Source organism: Carcharhinus amblyrhynchos, chromosome 25, assembly GCF_965287045.1.
Source record: "Carcharhinus amblyrhynchos chromosome 25, sCarAmb.v2.hapA, whole genome shotgun sequence".
Taxonomy (NCBI): Eukaryota; Metazoa; Chordata; class Chondrichthyes; order Carcharhiniformes; family Carcharhinidae; genus Carcharhinus; species Carcharhinus amblyrhynchos.
The window spans coordinates 429,285-448,756 of record NC_137348.1 but is presented as its reverse complement, the minus strand read 5'-3'; the positions used below and the strand labels follow the sequence as shown (position 1 = coordinate 448,756).

At 45.3% G+C, this 19,472-nt stretch overlaps 1 protein-coding gene across 1 annotated transcript in view; it reads left to right on the top strand.

Annotated features, from left to right (window-relative positions):
- Positions 1–19,472, top strand: part of mymk (myomaker, myoblast fusion factor) — a 51,848-nt gene that overhangs the window by 20,464 nt on the left and 11,912 nt on the right. Inside the window, exon 4 of the mRNA XM_080212075.1 lies at positions 184–300. Within this exon, the coding sequence (XP_080068201.1) occupies positions 184–300 (117 nt within the window). The remainder of the gene's footprint in view (positions 1–183; positions 301–19,472) is intronic.

The window sequence follows — 19,472 nt, the reverse complement described above, 5'->3', positions numbered from 1 at the left end:
AGTGAACTAGATGGGATTTTACAATAATAAACACAATAGTTTCATGGTAACCAAAGATGCAAGACAAATTACATTTTTGATGTGAGAAAAGGAGACACATTTTAATTCTTTAATGGAAAATTATTGCTGTAAGGGATAAGTATAAAGAAGATTGCTGAATAACTGCTACGTTTAATTTCACAGTTAAAAAAGATGAAAGATAAAAAAGGCCTTTACCCTGATAAGAGCATCTATACACAACAGATTGGCCCAGGCTTCTGTTTCGGGGCACTTGCCTTGATGCTACGATTCTTCTTTGAGGTATAGTGGAATCATTTTCATTCTGACAAGTAACATTTCTGACAGATTTCAGATGTACCTTTACTCATATTACAGGGGTTAATGTTTTGCCTGCAGGACTGACCCCTGCAGCACTCCAATAGTTACATTTCACCAGCCAGAGAAAGACCCATTTATCCTGACCCTCTGCTCCCTATCAATCAGCCAATACTTAATCCAATCCAGTACTCTGCTCCCAATCTCCTGTGATCTCATCTTCTGGATCAGTCTTTTATGCAGCACCTTGTCAAACACGTTCTGGAACTCCAGATATACCACATCCATAAGTTCTCCACTATCAACCTTGCTGGTTATGCCCTGTAAGTACTCAAGCAAGTTTGTCAAGCATGAATTATCCTTCATAAAACCATGCTGACAATGGTGGATTGAGCTTCTCTTTCCAAATGCTGTCATCTTGTCCTTAATGATTAATTCCAGCAACTTCCCCACCACAGAGGTCAAACTAACCAGCCTATAGTTTTCTAGTTTTTGCCTCTCTCCCTTTTTGAATAGGAGCGTCACATTAACAAGTTTCCAATCCACTGGGATGTTTCCAGAATCCAAGGAATTTTGCAATATCACAACCAATACATCCACTCTCTCTGCTGCTACTTCCTTTAATACCCAAGGTGCAGGCCATCAGGTCCTGGAGACTTATGTGCCTATAAACTGTAGTTTAGTCAATACCTTCTACCTAATGATGGTTATTGCACCAAGTTCCTCTGCATTAAGGACAGTTTTTGGAAAATCTTCATTATTCTCTATTGTGAAGACAGGCAAAAGTGCCTCCACCAACTGTATTTCCCATTAATGCCTCAGCATTATTATCCTCTAAAGGGCAAACATTTACTTTAGATATTCTTTTCCTCTTTACACACTTACAGAAGCTTTTAGTATCTGTCTTTATGTTTTCTGCTAGTTTCCTTATGTCGTTCATCTTAGCTCTTGATTTTTTTAGTAGCCTTTTGCTGAACCTTAAAGTTCTCCTAATCCTGCAGCTTGCCATTAGCTTTTTCACTTTATTATGTTGTATTTTCTGCCTTTGTCATAGAATCGTACAGCTCAGAAGGAGGCCACTTGGACGACCGAGTCTGCTCTGACCACAATCCCACCAGACCCTATTCCCATAACCCCATGTATTTACCCTAACTAGTGCCCCTGACACTAAGGGGGAATTTAGCATGGCCAACCCACTTAACCCGCACATTTTTAGACTGTGGGAGGAAACTGGAGCACCCGGAGGAAACCCACGCAGACACTGGGAGAACGTGCAAACTCCACACAGACAGTCACCCAGAGGCCAGAATTGAACCTGGGTTCCTGTTGCTGTGAGGTAACAGTGCTAACCACTGTGCCACCATACTGCCCACATCCTCTTTCATTTCTTCGTCTAGCCATAGAATGCTTTTCTCCCTTTTACAATTCTTCTTTCTCTCACAAATATACTTTAATTGAGAGGTATTCACTATTTCCTTGATTGTCCCTCAGCTATGCCCTGTGCTTAATTATTTGTGCCTAGTTGACTTGGGCCAACTCTTTCCTCAGGCCTGTACAATTACCTCTGCCCAATGCTAAAACTCTAGTATGGCACCCTGTCCCTAAATTAGTCTCCCCTCAATGTGGAATGCCATAATCATAGATAAGGGTCATGGGTGGAGGGGGGACTGGTAATGTTAAAATGGCGGCGTGGGCTCGTTGGGCCAAAGGGCCTGTTTCCCGGGCTGTTTTTGTTCTTTGTTCTTTGTTCTTCTCTCATTCAATTTGAATCTGAAAGTCTAGCATGCTGTGACCACTCTTTCCAAGAGGATCTCTAACAAGACCATCGACCCTTCTTCATTACATAATACTAAATCTAAAATAGTAACTAGTCTCACAACACCAGGTTAAAGGCCAACCAGGATGCTGCCTGGTTTGGAGGGTAGGTCTTATGAGGAAAGGTTGGGGGAGCTGGGGCTTCTCTCTTTAGAGCGAGGAGGATGAGAGGCGACTTAATAGAAGTTTATAAGATGATGGGGGGATAGAGTGGGCATGCAGAGATTATTTCCTCGCCGTGGATGTAGCTGTTACTACGAAGCATAACGATAAGGTTCACGGTGGGAGATATAGGAGGCACGTCCGAGATAGATTCTTTACTCAGAGTGGTTGGGGCGTGGAATGCACTGCCTGCTATGCTAGTGGAGTCGGACTCTTTCGGAACTTTCAAGTGGTTATTGAATAGGCACATGGAGCACACCAGAATGATAGGGAGTGGGATAGCTTGATCTTGGGTTCGGATGTAGTTCAGCACAACACCGAGGGCCAAAGGGCCTGTACTGTTCTATGTTCTATGTTTATTTGGTAGCACGAGCTTTCGGAGTGCTGTTCTTTCATTAACACCTCTCCCGTCACTCATGGCACCTTCCCATGCAATTGCAGAAGGTGTACTACCTGTCCCTTTATCTCTTCCATGCTCACCATCCAAGGCCCAAGACACTTATTCCAGGTTAAGCAGCAATTCATTCTTTCAATTTGGTGGATTACATTTGCTGCTCCCAATGTCGTCTTCAATGTCGACCAAGTGTAGACTGGATGATCACTTTGCTGAGTACCTTCGGTCTATGTGCAATCAGGACCCTGACCTTCCGGTTGCTTGCCATTTCAACACATGATCCTGCTCCCATGTCCACACGTCTGTCCCTGGCCTGCTGCAAAGTTCCAGTGAAACTCAACGCAAACTGGAGGAACAGCATTTCATCTTCCAGCTGGGCACTTTACAGCCTTCTGATCTCAACATCGAATTCAACAACTTCAGGTGATTTGTTCTACCCCACCTCCACCCCCTTTGTTTTCATTTTATTTTATTTTTTATTGTTCTCTATCTTTCATTTCTTTATTGTCTTTCTTCTTTTTTGACCCCAGCCCACTCTTTCCCCTACTTTATCCCTCCTCTCCTTACCTTTTCTCCCCCTTTGCTTCCCCTCTCCCCCTTTTTCTAAATTTTATCTCTCTCCCACCCGTTCTCCCCTCACCTCCTCCCACATCTTCATCTGTCACAGTTTACCCTCTGATTTCAGCTTCTCTGGCGTTTGGCCATTCACACCCTTTATTTCTTTCTATGGGCTGCCATTAGCAGCCTTTTCCCCTGGTTTCTGTGGCTATGACTCGTCTTTCATTCCCTCATTCTGCAGTATAAATATCTCCCACCTATGCCTATGCCTTTTAGCTTTGACAGAGGGTCATCTGGACTCGAAACGTCAGCTCTTTTGTCTCCTTACAGATGCTGCCAGGCCTGCTGAGATTTCCCAACATTTTCTCTTTTGGTTTCATTCTCCCTGTAGCCCTTTTCCTCATCCACAGAGGGAGCAAGTACCTCGTACCTTTGGACAAGGTCAAGAGCTGAGGCTCCTCTGTTCCTGAATTCAGAATCCCTCTACCTTACTCACTTGCAGTGAGACCCTGCTGTCCCTGACCACTGACTGAATTAGAGGTACTTAAACTACAGGGTGTGACCAGCACCTGAAACAAAGCATCCAGGTAACTGTTCCTCTCCTGGATGTAACGCAGCGTCTGAAGCTCAAACTCATCAATTCTGAGCTGAAGTTCCTCAAGCAGCCAACACTTGCTGCAGATGAGGTCACTGCAGCTCACAAGGGGATCTGTCAGCTCCTACATCATACAGCTACAGCACATTACCTGCCCAGCCATTTTGACTCAGTTAATCATTGTATTAATTAGCTTTGCAGTGTTTTTTTCAAATTTAGCACAGGTGTCACTTTTCCAAATATAACCCTTACAAACTAAACACAAAGATTACCTCTGAAACTGTAAGTGAAAGAAGAATTAAATATTTACCTGGCCTTACTGCTTACCAATCATCATTTTCCCTTGTGTCCTCTGCTACTGCAGCAGGGCAAGGCCACAGCCAGGATGTAGAAGTTAGAAAGCAAGGAAAAGGCGGAAAGTACCTTTTCTCCCTCAGCACCAAATTCCTAATCAGCTGCAAATTTCTGATACCCTCACTCTGGCTGAGTCTCAGTCCGAATGAACTCTCTCTCCCTTTGGTTGTGTGCAAACTCTCTAGTAATGGTATTAAAATAGTCAACTATTTGCAGATGTCCTTTTTCATCACCATGCACCATTCCTCAGCTGAGCAGGAAACTAAATGGTGCCAGGCCAGTGAAGGTGGAGTCCTGCACGGTCACTAAATGCTGTAACCAAACTGCTCAGAATCCATAATCTTTGATGTTTCATCTTTCTTGTTTCACAATCCCTAAGTTCTTAACACTTTCTAAAAATTTCTGATAGATGGCTGATATGTAAAAGCTCAGCACCAAGCTTCTGAGTAAATTCTGAAGGGATTGAGAGTGAAATTACGTAAGATACACAGCACAGAAACAGGTCATTCAGCACAAGTAGTCCATGCCTGTGTTTATATTCCACTCCGGCTTTCTTCCATCTTTTCCCATTTAAAGTTATCATCATAATCCTCAGTTCCCTTCTGTCTCTTACGCTTGTCCAATTTTCTAGCTAACTTAAATGTAATCTCTACCGTTTGCTTCAACCATTCCCTATGGTAGCGAATTCTACAATCTCATCACACTGTGTAAAAGGGGCTTTTTTCTGAATTCCTTTTTGGACTTTGAGGTGACTATCTTAAATTGATAGCCTCTAGATGTGCTCTTCACAATAAGAAGAAACATTCTCTCTGCAATCACTCCATAAAAGTCTTGCATAAAATACCTCATCTCATCCAAATCATTAACATATTTTGTGAATAGCTGGGATCCCAGCACTGATCCCTATGGCACCTTATTAGTTACAGCCTGCCAATTGGAAAAGGACCCATTAATTCCTACTCTTTGGGCATGGGATTAGATGGAAAAAAATAGCAGAAACTGGGAGTGATGTTCCACAAAGATCAAAAATGGGACCATAGCTGTTCACAATTGATGATAGGACTTTAGCATCAAAAGCACATGTTCTAAATTTGTGGATGACACCAAATTAGGAGAATAGTCAATAGAGTCAGAATCATAGATTCTGTACAAGACAATACTGTACAAGACAGCAACAAATTACAGGAGGACAGGGGTAAATTTGAATGAGCAAATAATTGGCAAATGAAGTTCAATGCAGATATACATGAGGTAGTAAGTACATTTTGGAAGGAAGAATAAGGAGGTTACTTATTACCTGGAATTTGCAAGTCTAGGTGGGGGGAGAGAAACAAAGGGACCTTGAATGCAAATACATCAATCATCAAATGTTGCATCAGAGGTTAACAAGGACACATTTCTAGGGGATAGAATTAAGAAGTAGAGAAGTTATAGCGAAACAAGTTTTAGTGAGGAGCTGAAGGAAATCAGCATTAGTAGAGAAATGGGGAAATTGATGGGATTGAAAGTGGATAAATCTCCAGGTCCTGATAATCTTTACCCCAGAGTACTTAAGGAAGTCGTCCTGGAAATAGCAGATCCAAATAGTATTTTCCAAAATTCTTCAGACTCAGGACTGGTTGTTACAATTGGAAGGTAGCTAATGTAAGCCCACTATTCAAAAAGGAAGGTAGAGAGAAAACAGGGAACTGTAGGCCAGTGAGCCTAAGGTTGGACTGGGGGGGTTGCTAGAGTCCATCAATAAGGATTTTATAACTCGTCATTTGGAAGGCAGTAATATATGGTCTTCCGGTATAATCAGACAAAGTCAGCACAGATTTACAACAGGGAAATCATGCTTGACGAATCTATTGGAATTTTTTGAGGATGAAACTAGTACAGTTGACCAAGGAGAACCAGTGGGTGTTGTTTATTTAGACTTTCAGAAGGCTTTCGACAAGGTCTCACATAACAGACTACTGTGTAAAGTTAAAACACATGGGATTACAGGTAATGTCATGAGATTTGTAGTTAATAGAATGGGTGGGAGGGTGAACTGTGAGAAGGATGCAGAGATGCTTCAGCATGATTTGGACAAGCTGAGTGTGTGGGTATATGCATGGCAGATGCAGTACAATGTGGATAAATATGCACTGTAGCAATAATAGGAAGAGATTATTACTTGAATGGGTGTAAATTGAGAGAGGTGGTTACTCAACAAAATCTTGGCATCCTCGTGCATCAATCACTGAGAGTAAGCAAGCAGGTACAACAGGCAGTAAAGAAGACAAATGGTATGTTGGTCTTCGTAGCAAGAAGATTTGGGTATAGGGATAGGGATGTTTTGCTGCAATTGTATAGGGCATTGGTGAGGTCACACCTGGAGTATTGTGTGCAGTTTTGATATCCTTATCTGAGCAAGGATGTCCTTGCTATAGAGGGAGTATAGTGAAGGTTTACCAGGCTGATTCCTGGGATGGTAGGTCTCTCAAATGAGGAGAGACTATATTCACTGGAGTTTAGAAGAATGCGAGGGGATCTTATAAAAACTTATAAAATTCTAACAGAGTTAAACAGGGTAGATTAAGAAAGAATGTTCCCAATTGTGGGGGAGTCCAGAACTAGAACATAGAACATTACAGCGCAGTACAGGTCCTTTGGCCCATGATGTTGCGCCAAGCTGTGAAACCAATCTAAAACCCAATTTTATTCCAATATCCATATGTTTATTTAATGACCATTTAAATGCCCTTAATGTTGGCGAGTCCACTACCGTTGCAGGCAGGGCATTCCACACCCTTACCACTCTCTGAGTAAAGAACCTACCTCTGACATCTGTCCTATATCTATCACCCCTCAATTTAAAGCTATGTCCCCTTGTGCTAGCCATCTCCATCCGAGGGAAAAGGCTCTCACTGTCCACCCTATCTAATCCTCTTATCATCTTATATGCCTCTATTAAGTCACCTCTTAATCTTCTTCTCTCTAACGAAAACAGCTTCAAGTCCCTCAACCTTTCCTCATAAGACCTTCCCACCAGACCAAGGTATATCTCCTCTGCACTCTTTCCAATGCTTCCACATCCTCCCTATAATGCGGCGACTGGAACTGTACACAATACTCCAAGTGCGGCCGCACCAGAGTTTTGTACAACTGTAACATGACTTCATGGCTCCAAAACTCAATCCCTTTACCAATAAAAGCTAACACACCGTATGCCTTCTTAACCACCCTATCAACCTGGGTGCCAACTTTCAGGGATCTGTGCACATGGACACTGAGATCTCTTTGCTCATCCACACTACCAAGTATCTTACCATTAGCCCAGTACTCTGCATTCCTGTTACTCCTTCCAAAATGAATCACTTCACATATTTCCACATTAAACTCCATTTTCCACCTCTCAGCCCAGCTCTGCAGCGTATCTATGTCCCTCTGTAACCTGCAACATCCTTCTGCACTGTCCACCTACTTTAATGTCATCCGCAAATTTACTAAGCCATCCTTCTACGCCTTCGTCCATGTCATTTATAAAAATGACAAACAGCAGTGGCCCCAAAACAGATCCTTGCAGTACATCACTAGTAACTGAACTCCAGGATGAACATTTCCCATCAACCACCACCCTCTGTCTTCTTACAACTAGCCAATTTCTGATCCAAACCGCTAAATTACCCTCAATCCCATGCCTCCGTATTTTCTGCAGTAGCCTACCATGGGGAACCTTATCAAACACTTTACTGAAATCCATATACACCACATCAATTGCTTTACCCTCATCCACCCCTTTGATCACCTTCTCAAAGAACTCAATAAGATTTGTCAGGCACGACCTACCCTTCACAAAACCGTGCTGACTATCCCTAATCAAATTATTCCTTTCTAGATGATTATAAATCCTATCTCTTATAATCCTTTCCAAAAGTTTACCCACAACAGAAGTAAGGCTCACTGGTCTATAATTACCAGGGTTGTCTCTACTCCCCTTCTTGAACAAGGGGACAATATTTGCTATCCTCCAGTCTTCTGGCACTATTCCTGTAGACAATGACGACATGAAGATCAAAGCCAAAGGCTCTGCAATCTCCTCCCTAGCCTCCCAGAGAATCCTGGGATAAATCCCATCCAGCCCAGGGGACTTATCTATTTTTACACTTTACTATCACCTCCTCCTTATGAACCTCAATCCCGTCTAGTTTAATAGCCTGTATGTCAGTGTTCTCCTCGACAACATTGTCTTTTTCCTGTGTGAATACTGACAAAAAATATTCATTTAGCACCTCTCCTATCTCTTTGGACTCCATGCACAACTTCCCACTACTGTCCTTGACTGGCCCTAATCTTACCCTGGTTATTCTTTTATTCCTGACATACCTAGAGAAAGCTTTAGAGATTTCCTTGATCCTACCTGCCGAAGACTTCTCATGTCCCCTCCTGGCTCTTCTTAGCTCTCTCTTTAGGTCCTTCTTGGCTAACTTGTAACTCTCAAGCGCCCTAACTGAGCCTTCACGTCTCATCTTGACATAAGTCTCCTTATTCCTCTTCACAAGTGATTCAACTTCTTTAGTAAACCACGGTTCCCTCACTCGACCACTTCCTGACAGCTATATGCTTATCAAGAACACGCAGTAGCTGTTCCTTGAACAAGCTCCACATTTCAATTGTGCCCATCCCCTGCAGTTTCCTTCCACATCCTATGCATCCTAAATCTTGCCTAATCGCATCATAATTTCCTTTCCCCCAGCTATAACTCTTGCCCTGCAGTATATACTTATCCTTTTCCATTGTTAATGTAAACGTAACCAAATTGTGGTCACTATCATCAAAGTGTTCACCTACCTCCAAATCTAACACCTGGCCTGGTTCATTACAGGCATAAGGGTGATCCAACCACTTACAACCACACTTTGACCCCATATACCCCACTTGGGCCCTACCCCATCACAACCTCCCCCCCCCACCCTCCTCAGCTCTCCCCCACTGCTCAGAACCCACACTCAGCTCCCCACTGAAGACCCTCCCCCTCAGTCCTCGCCAATCTCACTCAGATGCCCTCCACACTCAGACAACCCACTCAAGCCCCATTCCCCCCTCAACTCACCTCCCCCCTCAGCTCCCCTCAAACTCCCATTCAACCCCCTCCCCCTCAGATCCTCCACTCAGCTCCCCTTCAGACCTTCCTCAGCCCCCCTTCTCTCCTTAAACCCCCACTCAGGTGCCCCTTCCCGAAGACACCTCTCTCCCCCTCATCCCACCCCCTCCCATTCAGGCACCCTATTCTTGGTAGTGCCAACAGTGCACTGCTTCTGACACTGACATCCTGGGCTGGCATCTTGGGCTCAGAGACGAGTCAGGGAAATAGGTCCAGTGGCCATTTGCCCCTCTGCTGCTGCCAGCCTGCAGAGCAAGGGCCCCTCAAGGGTCCTGGGGGTTGGGGAAAAGGGGTTCACCTCTTCACTTTCCCCAGGGTCTCAATGCTAGACTGCCCTTCTCGCCCTAGCAGACTTGAAGATCACTCCTGGCATGGTGATTTTAGGCAGCCCTGCCTGTCGGCTGTGAAAGTTTTGAAGTGCACAGGTCACTTTCATCTCCATATCCCTTGGTTACCTTTGGTTGGCTTTTAGATTACTGCAGCACTCCATTCTACAGCAAAGATTTCCCCTTCTCCCTGTCAGAAGCAGCAGGTGTGAGCAGATGCCTTTGAGGGGCTGGGATGGGAAAGGGGGTTCCATTCTGCACAGCTGTACACTCAGCCCCATTGTATACACACAGCTTTGATTGGATGTTGCTGAGACCTTCCAGCAAGCTGAAATCATTGAAATCCTCCCCATTGCACACAGTGGCTCGCACCTCACAGAGCCAGGGATCCGGGCTCAATTCCAGCCTTGGGTGATGGTCTGTGTGGAGTTCTCCCCATGTTCCCATGTGCTCTGGTTTCCTCCCACAGTCCAAAGATGTGCGGATTAGGTGGATTGACCAGTGACCATGTTAAATTGCCCCTTAGCATCCAACGATGTATAGGTTAGGTGGATTGGTGGATTAGGTGTGTGGTGTTAGGAGGATTAGTGGAGTAGGTGTGTGGGGTTAGTTGGTGAGGTGTGATGCGGCAATCTTGATTAGGGAACTTAAGGTGAAGGAAGCTTTAGGGAACAGTGACCACAATATGATAGAATTCACCCTGCAGTTTGAGAGGAAGAAGCTGGAGTCAGATGTAACACTATTACAATTAAATAAAGGTAACTACAAAAACATGAGAGAGGAGATGGCCAGAGTTGATTGGAAAGGGAGCCTAGCAGGGAGGACAGTGGGACAGCAATGGCAGGAGTTTTTGAGAGTTATTCAGGAGGCACAACAGAAATTCATCCCAGGAAGAGAAAACAGACTAAGGGGAGGACAAGGCTGATGAGGGAAGTCAAGGTCAGCATAAAAGCAAAAGAAAAAGCATACAAAGTGGTGAGGATTAGTGGGAAGTCAGAAGATTGGGAAATCTGTAAAAGTGAGCGGAGGACAACTAAAAAAGCAATAAGGGGGGAGAAGATGAAATATGAGTGTACGCTAGCTAGTAATGTAAAAGAAGATGGGAAGAGATTTTTTCAATATATAGAAGGTAAGAGAGAGGCAAAAATAGCCATTGGACCACTGGAAAATGGGACTGGAGAAGTAACAATAGGAAACAGAGCAACGGCAGAGGAACTGAATAGTTACTTTATAAGAACATAAGAAATAGGAGCAGGAGTAGGCCATCTAGCCCTTCGAGCCTGCCCCGCCATTCAATAAGATCATGGCTGATCTGTCGTGGCTCAGTTCCACTTTCCCGCCCTCTCCCCATAACCCTTAATCCCCTCTCTTATCAAGAACCCATCAACCCGCGTCTTAAAAATATTTAGCGAGGCAGCCTCCACCACTTCAACGGGCAGAGAATTCCAGAGATTCACCACCCTTTGAGTGAAGAAGTTCCTCCTCAACTCCGTTCTAAACCGCCTCCCCTTTATCTTGAGGCTGTGCCCCCTAGTCCTACTGTCTTTTTTGAGCGGGAAGAGTCTCTCCACCTCTATCCTATCCATCCCATTCATCATCTTATACGTCTCAATGAGATCTCCCCTCATTCTTCTAAACTCTAACGAGTACAAGCCTAGTTTATTCAGCCTCTCCTCATAGCTCAACCCCCTCAACTCCGGTATCAGCCTAGTAAACCTCCTCTGCACTCCCTCCAAGGCCAAAATATCCTTGTGCAGGTGCGGCGCCCAAAACTGCACACAGTACTCCAGCTGCGGCCTCACCAGTGCCCTATACAGCTGCAGCAAGACCTCCCTACTTTTATATCCAATCCCCCTCGCTATGAAGGCCAGCATCCCATTCGCCTTCCTGACCACCTGCTGCACCTGCAAGCTGGGTTTTTGCGACTCATGCACAAGGACCCCGAGGTCTCTCTGCACCGTCGCCTGCTGCAGTTTTTCGCCACGTAAGTAATAGTCCTTCCTACCATTCTTCCTACCAAAGTGGACCACCTCACACTTGCCAACATTAAATTCCATTTGCCATTTCCTGGCCCATTCGCCCAGCTTTGCATCAGTCTTCACAGTGGAAGACACCAGTGGGATGCCAGAGCTCCAGGAGAGTCAGGGGGCACAGGTGAGGGCAGTGGCCATTACTAAGGAGAAAGGTTTCCGGGGAAACTGAAAGGTCTGAAGGTGGATAAATCACCTGGACCGGATGAACTACGCCCCAGGATTCTAAAAGAGATAGCTGAGGAAATTGTGGAGGCATTGATGGTGATCTTTCAGGAATCACTGGAGGCAGGGAGGATCCCAGAGGACTGGAAAGTAACTAATGATTAAAATGTTTAAGAAGGGAGGGAGGCAGCAGATGGGAAATTATAGGCCGGTTAGCCTGACTTTGGTCATTGGCAAGATTTTAGAGTCCATTGTTAAAGATGAAATTGCAGAGTACTCGGAAGTGCATGACAAAATAGGACTAAGTCAGCATGGTTTTATCAAGGGGAGGTCATGTCTAACAAATGTGTTAGAGGAGGTAACAAGGAAGTTAGATGAAGGAGAATCACTGGGCGTAAGTTATTTAGGTTTCCAAAAGGCTTTTGACAAGATGCTACATAGGAGAAATAAGTTAAGAGCCAATGGTGTTAAGGGTAAGACCCTGACACGGATAGAGGATTGGCTGACTGGCAGAAGGCGCAGATTGGGAATAAAGGGGTCTTTTTCAGGATGGCAGCTGGTGACTAGTGGTGTGCCTCAGGAGTCGGTGCTGGAACCACAACGTTTCACAATATACATTAACAATTTGGAAGAAGGAAGTGAAGGCACTGTTGCTAAGTTTGCAGGTGATACAAAGATATGTAGAGGGACAGGTAGTATTGAGAAAGTGGGGGGGTGGTAACATAAGAAATAGGAGCAGGAGTAGGCCATCTAGCCCTTCGAGCCTGCCCCACCATTCATTAAGATCATAGCTGATCTGAATTGGATCAGTTCCACTTTCCTGCTTTCTCCCCATAACCCTTAATTCCCTTGTCTATCAGAAACCTATCTACCCGTGACTTAAATATATTCAGCGAGGTAGCCTCCACCACTTCAACGGGCAGAGAATTCCAGAGATTCACCACCCTTTGAGTGAAGTTCTTCCTCAACTCCGATCTAAACTGCACCCTCCCCCCCTTATTTTGAGCCTGTGCCCTCCAGTTCTGCTATCCTTTCTAAGTGGGAAGAATGTCTCTACCTCTACCCTACCTATCCCCTTCATTATCTTACAGAACATAGAACACTACAGCACAAACAGACCCATAAGTTGCGCCGATCGCATCCATACTTACCAAGCCATAGAACTATCTGTAACTCCCAATCCCATTAAATCCCATATACTCATCCAGAAGTCTTTTAAAAGACCCCAGTAAGTTCGCCTCCACCAACACCGACGGCAGCCGATTCCACTCACTCACCACCCTCTGAGTGAAAAACTTACCCCTAACATCTCCTCTGTACTTGCTTCCCAGCACCTTAAACCAGTGTCCTCTCGTAGCGACCATTTCAGCCCTGGGAAATAGCCTCCGAGAATATGTGTCTATAAGACCCCCCTCAGCCTTCTAAACTCCAACGAGTACAGACCGAGTCTATTCAATCTCTCTTCATAGGCTAACCCCCTCATCTCCGGTATCAGCCTAGTGAACCTTCTCTGCACTCCCTCCAAGGCCAATATATCCTTCCGCAAGTGCGGCGACCAAAATTGCTCACAGTACTCCAGCTGCGGCCTCACCAGTACCCTGTACAGTTGCAGCAAGACCTCCCTGCTTTTATATTCTATCCCCCTCGCTATAAAGGCCAGCATCCCATTCGCCTTCTTGATCACCTGCTGCACCTGCAGACTAGGTTTTTGTGACTCGTGCACAAGGACCCCCAGGTCCCTCTGCACTATAGCATGCTGCAGCTTTTTGCCCTTTAAATAGTAATCCCTCCTACTATTATTTCTACCAAAGTGGATAAGTGGCAGAGAGGAGCACCTCCTGCCCCATGCACCAACTGCTATATCCATGTTGTCTGAAAGCCCTGATGGTTCAGGGGTCACCTGCCAAGATTGCCTCAGACAACACAACATGGAAGTCAGCAGGCTTCCTCAACCTCAGCTGCAGATCCTGCAGGAGAACCTAGATTGTGATAAATCACTCACAGAGCCTCCACCCTGGCATTTCATGCCACCAAGCTTGGCAGAACCTGGTACACACCCTGTGGACTGTGAGAATGGCTGTGCTGTGTCTCTCCCACACTGAGGACAGAGTAATGAAGCCCTGTTGCAGGCAATCCCACCACCCCCCCCCGCTTCAATTCCTGCCATCCTTCCCGAGACCCTGTTCATGGAAGGAACAAACCCATTCCATCCATCCATCCAGACCAGAGCAGTTCAATTTTACATCTCTTGAGCAGTAGAGGGCAAGGTGCTGTTGAGATGCTGATTGCCTGCCCACCTTGGGTGTAACATGACAGTTTTAAAGTTTATTTATTAGTGTCCCAACTAGGCTTACATTAACACTGCAACAAAGTTACTGTGAAAGTCCCCTAGTCGCCACACTTTGATGCCTTGAGGAAGAATTTAGCATGGCTATTGCACCTAATCAGCACCTCTTTTGGACTGTGGAAGGAAACCGGAACGCCAGGAGGAAACCCACACACACACGGGGAGAATGTGCAAACTTCACACAGCCACCCAAGCTGGAAATCAAGTCTGGGTCGCTGCCGCTGTGAGGCAGCAGTGCTGACCACTGTGCCACCATGCTGCCCTAAAGAGCAAAACCCTGGCCACATACTTAAAGGGGCCTGTAGTACCTGAGACTATTACTCCAGCTTTGATAAACCCATGATGTGCCCATTTATTAGTATTGCACATGCAGCTCTTCGTTAGGCAGGAGTCAGACATATCGCTGAGGCTGAGAGAAGCATTGCTTTGCCAGTCAGATCAATGGCCTCAGCCCCCTGCCATTGAATATGTGCAACCAAACGGTTAGATCTTGGTGGGACTACATCATTAGCTTAACCTTACACCCATTGTGGGAGATCTCACCACCTGCAACTCCCATTCCTCCCTGAAATGAGAGCTGATCAGGGCATCTCTTATTCAATGGTCAATTCTGGCCCTGTCCACTGCCCAGCGCTCTTCCTCCTTCTCCTCAGATGTGTCATGGCCACATCTTCAACAGCAAGGAAGTTATGCTCAATCTTTATAAAACACTGCTTTGGCATCACCTCATCTTAAGAACAATTTTAATGTTTTACAGAGGGTGTGGTGGTGGTTTGCTAGAAAGATACCAGTGTCGAGGAACTTCAATTACTTAGAGACACCACAGAAACTGTTCCTTTTTCCAATCACCTGAAACCAAGGCTGTGTTTTTTGGTTAAAGACTTTTCTGGCACTGGAAACAATTTCTCCTTTTTAACTTTGCAAAAACAATTCCTGATTTTGAACAAAAAATAATTACAGAATAATGGAGAAAGAGCAAGGAATGAAACTAAATTTGATTACAATTTTGAAGAACTAGACAGGCACAACAGACCAAAAGGCCTCCTGTGTTGTATCATGATCCTTGTCACGGATCAGAGGGGGGTTTCATGGTTTCCTTCCTCTCTACCCGTCCATAAACAGAAAGGTGGTTTTTTATTCCCATTTCCCCATTTATAAATGGTGCTTTTTTTTCCCAACTCTTAAATTTGGAATGTTCCAATCACCTATTAATAACTCACACAGCAAACTCGAGGTCAGATGAAATAAAAAAGGTTGGTTTATTTTTACGTTTGCACATGCGCGAGAGGGCTTTCACAACGTTCACCCCTCTTATGCTCACACAATAAATGGAGGATAAAGAAAAAGGTTCAAGGCACAATCATGATAAAATACAAGTAAGGATTTTACAGGCATCCAGAGTCCAAATGCAGAAGTCAACTGCAATGTTCCTTCCAAGAGGAGGCTGACTGATTGTGGAATGCTCTGTCTTTCCAAGACTTCCATATAAGGAAAAGCACATTGAGGGAGTTAGTCTGGGCGCACAAGGTTCCAGCAGTTGGTAGGTTTAATAAGGGCCAGAGCTCTTTCTGCTGCCACCAAGTTGAATGTCGACAACACAGGCTGTTGCCCAGAATTCTGCTCAATTTGGAGGTCAAACAGATTAGATTTACAAGGATGTTGCCTGGATTGGGAGGCATGCCTTATGAAGATAGGTTGAGGGAGGTAGGTCTCTTCTCCCTGGAGAGACGAAGGTTGAGAGGCGACCTGATAGAGATTTATAAAATGTTGAGAGGTATAGATAGGGTGGATTCTCGGAGGCTATGTCCCAGGGCTGAAATGGTCGCTACGAGAGGACACAGGTTTAAGGTGCTGGGGAGCAGGTACAGCAGAGATGTCAGGGGTAAGTTTTTCATTCAGAGGGTGATGAGTGAGTGGAATCGGCTGCTGTCGGTGGTGGTAGAGGCAAACATGCTGGGGTTCTGGATGAGTACGTGGGATTTAACGGGATTGAGAGTTATAGGTAGGCCTGGTAGGTATGGATATGATCAGCGCAACTTGTGGGCCGAAGGGCCTGTTTGTGCTGGAGTGTTCTATATCCTAACAGTAACTGTGTTAATTCAGTTCCATCAGACAATATTACAGTGCAGCTTAGAGGAAGTCATGTGACATACCTCAATGTTGGACAAAGGATGCATATTCCCATATAAATAAAAGCAAATTACTGCGGATGTTAGAATCTGAAACCAAAAGAGAAAATGCTGGAAAATCTCAGCAAGTCTGGCAGCAGCTGTAAGGAGAGAAAAGAGCTGACGTTTCAAGTCCAAATTACCCTTTGTCAAAAGCTTTGACTTGAAACATCAGCTCTTTTCTCTTTTTCCAGATGCTGCCAGACCTGCTGCGATTTTCCAGCATTTTCTCTTTTGGGTGCATATTTCCATAGTAGGAAAGCAACTTGTTGGAGAGCAGTTGTTCTGGTGATTCAGTGAAGAGAGCTTGTCCATAAGAGGGATTTTTATCTTACCTTTTTCGGAGTTTCTTTTTCTAAGCCGGGAGTTGGACCAAGGGAGACAGCAACTGGAATGTGAGACTGCGCAGGTGCCTGACATCAGCCAGTAGCACGTGGAAGGTTTAAAAAGCAGGCCGCTCTATCCAACAGACAGTGGAGCGAGAGGGAGCAGTGTGGGACAGCTTTGGCTCAAACAGGCTTCGGCGTGAACAGGCAGAGGCGAGGGTAGGTTTTGATAAGTTTTTTTTGTTTCTTCAGAGTAGAAAGAATGCCAGGCAGGATGTTGGAATGCTCCTCCTGCAGGATGTGGGAAGTCAGGGAGACCTCCAGTCTCCCTGACAATGACACCTGCAAGAGGTGCGTCCAGCTGCAGCTCCTAACAAATCGCGTTAGGGAACTGGAGCAGGAGCTGGATGACCTCCAGATCATTCGGGAGAATGAGGAGTTTATAGCTAGTAGTTTCAGAGAGGTAGTTAGGCTCAGAGCACAGGGTTACCATCAGATGAGGAAAGGGGAAAGGGCAGGCAGAGCAGGGTTCCCCTGTGGCCATTCCCCTCCAAGACAGGTATACCGATTTGGATACTGTTCTCTGGATCTCTGGCACTGAGTCTGGTTCTGCAGCGCAGAAGGGAGGGTGGAAGAAGAAGAGAGCGGTAGTGATAGGGGACTTGATCGTCAGAGGTACAGACAGGAGGTTCTGTGGTCATGACAGAGACTCTCAGATGGTTTGTTGCCTCCCAGGTGCCAGGGTCAGGAATGTCTCTGATCGCATGCACAGCATTCTGAAGTGGGAGGGTAATCAGCCTGATGTCATGGTACACATCGGTACCAATGATGTAGGAAGGAAGAGTAAGGAGGTCTTGAAGAGTGAGTATAGAGAGCTTGGTAGGAAGTTAAAAAGCAGGACCCTGAGGGTAGTAATCTCAAGATTGCTACCTGTGCCACGTGCCAGTGAGGGTAAGAGTAGGATGAACACGTGGCTGAGGAGCTGGTGTAGGGGGCAGGGTTTCAGATTTCTAGATCATTGGGACCACTTCTGGGGCAGGTGGGATCTGTACAAGAGAGACGGGTTACACCTGAACTACAAGAGGACCAATATATTTGCAGGGGGGCTTGCTAGTGTTATTGGGGAGGGTTCAAACTAGATTTGCAGGGGGGTGGGAACCAGAGTGCCAGAGCAGATAGTGGAGCAGGGGTGAAAATAAATGATGTTAATAGTTAATGCAAAATCACAAGTAGAAAGATTGTGTGTGGTGGTAATAATCTTCTGAGGTGTGTCTATTTCAATGCCAGGAGTATTATGGGGAAGGCAGACGAGTTAAGGGCATGGATTGACACACAGAATTATGACATTATAGCCATTAGAATAGTAATGGAGAAAGATGAGTGTTGTCCTGTGGGTAAGGTGCTGATTTGGGGGAAGGCTAACTATAGTCGGATGAGGCAGGATTTGGTGGCTGTTGATTGGGAGAGGCTGTTCGAGGGTAAATTCACATCTGGCATGTGGGAGTCTTTTAAGGAGCAGTTGATGGGACTGCAGGACAGGCATGTGCCTGTAAAAAGGAAGGATAGGAAAGGTAGGATTTGAGAGCCGTGGATAACCAGGGGAATTGTGGGTCTGATCAAAAAGGAAAAAGAGGCATACGTAAGGTCCAGGCAGCTAAAAACAGATGGAGCACTGGAGGAATACAGAGAGAGTAGAAAAGAACTCAAACAGGGAATTAGAAGGGCAAAAAGGGGATACGAAATGTCCTTGGCAGACAGAAATAAGGACAATCCTAAGGCATTTTATACATACGTTACAAACAAGAGGGTTGTCAGGGAAAGGATCAGACCTCTCAGGGACAAAGGAGGGAAATTATGCTTAGAACCCAAAGAAGTTGGTGAGATCCTAAATGAATACTTTGCATCAGTATTCACAAAGGAGAGGGCTATGTTGACTGGTAATGTCTCAGAGAGATGTATTGACCCGTTAGAAAAAAATCTCAATTACAAGGGAGGGAGTGTTAGGTTTTTTGGGAAACATTAAGACAGACAAATCCCCAGGGCCTGATGGCATCTATCCTAGACTGCTCAGGGAGACAAGAGATGAAATTGCTGGGCCTCTGACAAATCTTTGTCTCTTCACTGGACACAGGTGAGGTCCCAAAGGATTGGAGGATAGCAAATGTGGTCCCATTATTTAAGAACGGTAGCAAGGTTAACCTGGGTAATTATAGGCCGGTGAGCTTGACGTCCGTGGTAGGGAAATTGTTGGAGAAGATTCTTAGAGATAGGATATATGCGCATTTAGAACGGAATAATCTCATTAGCGATAGACAGCATGGTTTTGTACGAGGGAGGTCATGCCTCACAAACTTGGTTGAGTTTTTTGAAGACATGACAAAAACGATTGATGAGGGAAGGGCCATAGAACATAGAACATTACAGCGCAGTACAGGCCCTTCAGCCCTTGATGTTGCGCCCACCAGTGGAACCAATCTAATGACCCTCTAACCTAAACTATTCCAATGTTATCCATATGCCTATCCACAGACCATTTGAACGCCCTTAAAGTTGGCGAGTCCACAACTGCTGCAGGCAGGGCATTCCACACCCTTACTACCCTCTAAGTAAAGAACCTACCTCTGACATCCGTCCTATAATTACCCCCCTTAATTTAAAGCTATGTCCCCTTGTGTTAGCCATCACCATCCGAGGTAAAAGGCTCTCACTGTCCACCCTATCCAATCCTTTGATCATCTTGTATGCCTCAATCAGGTCACCTCGTAACCTTCTTCTCTCCAATGAAA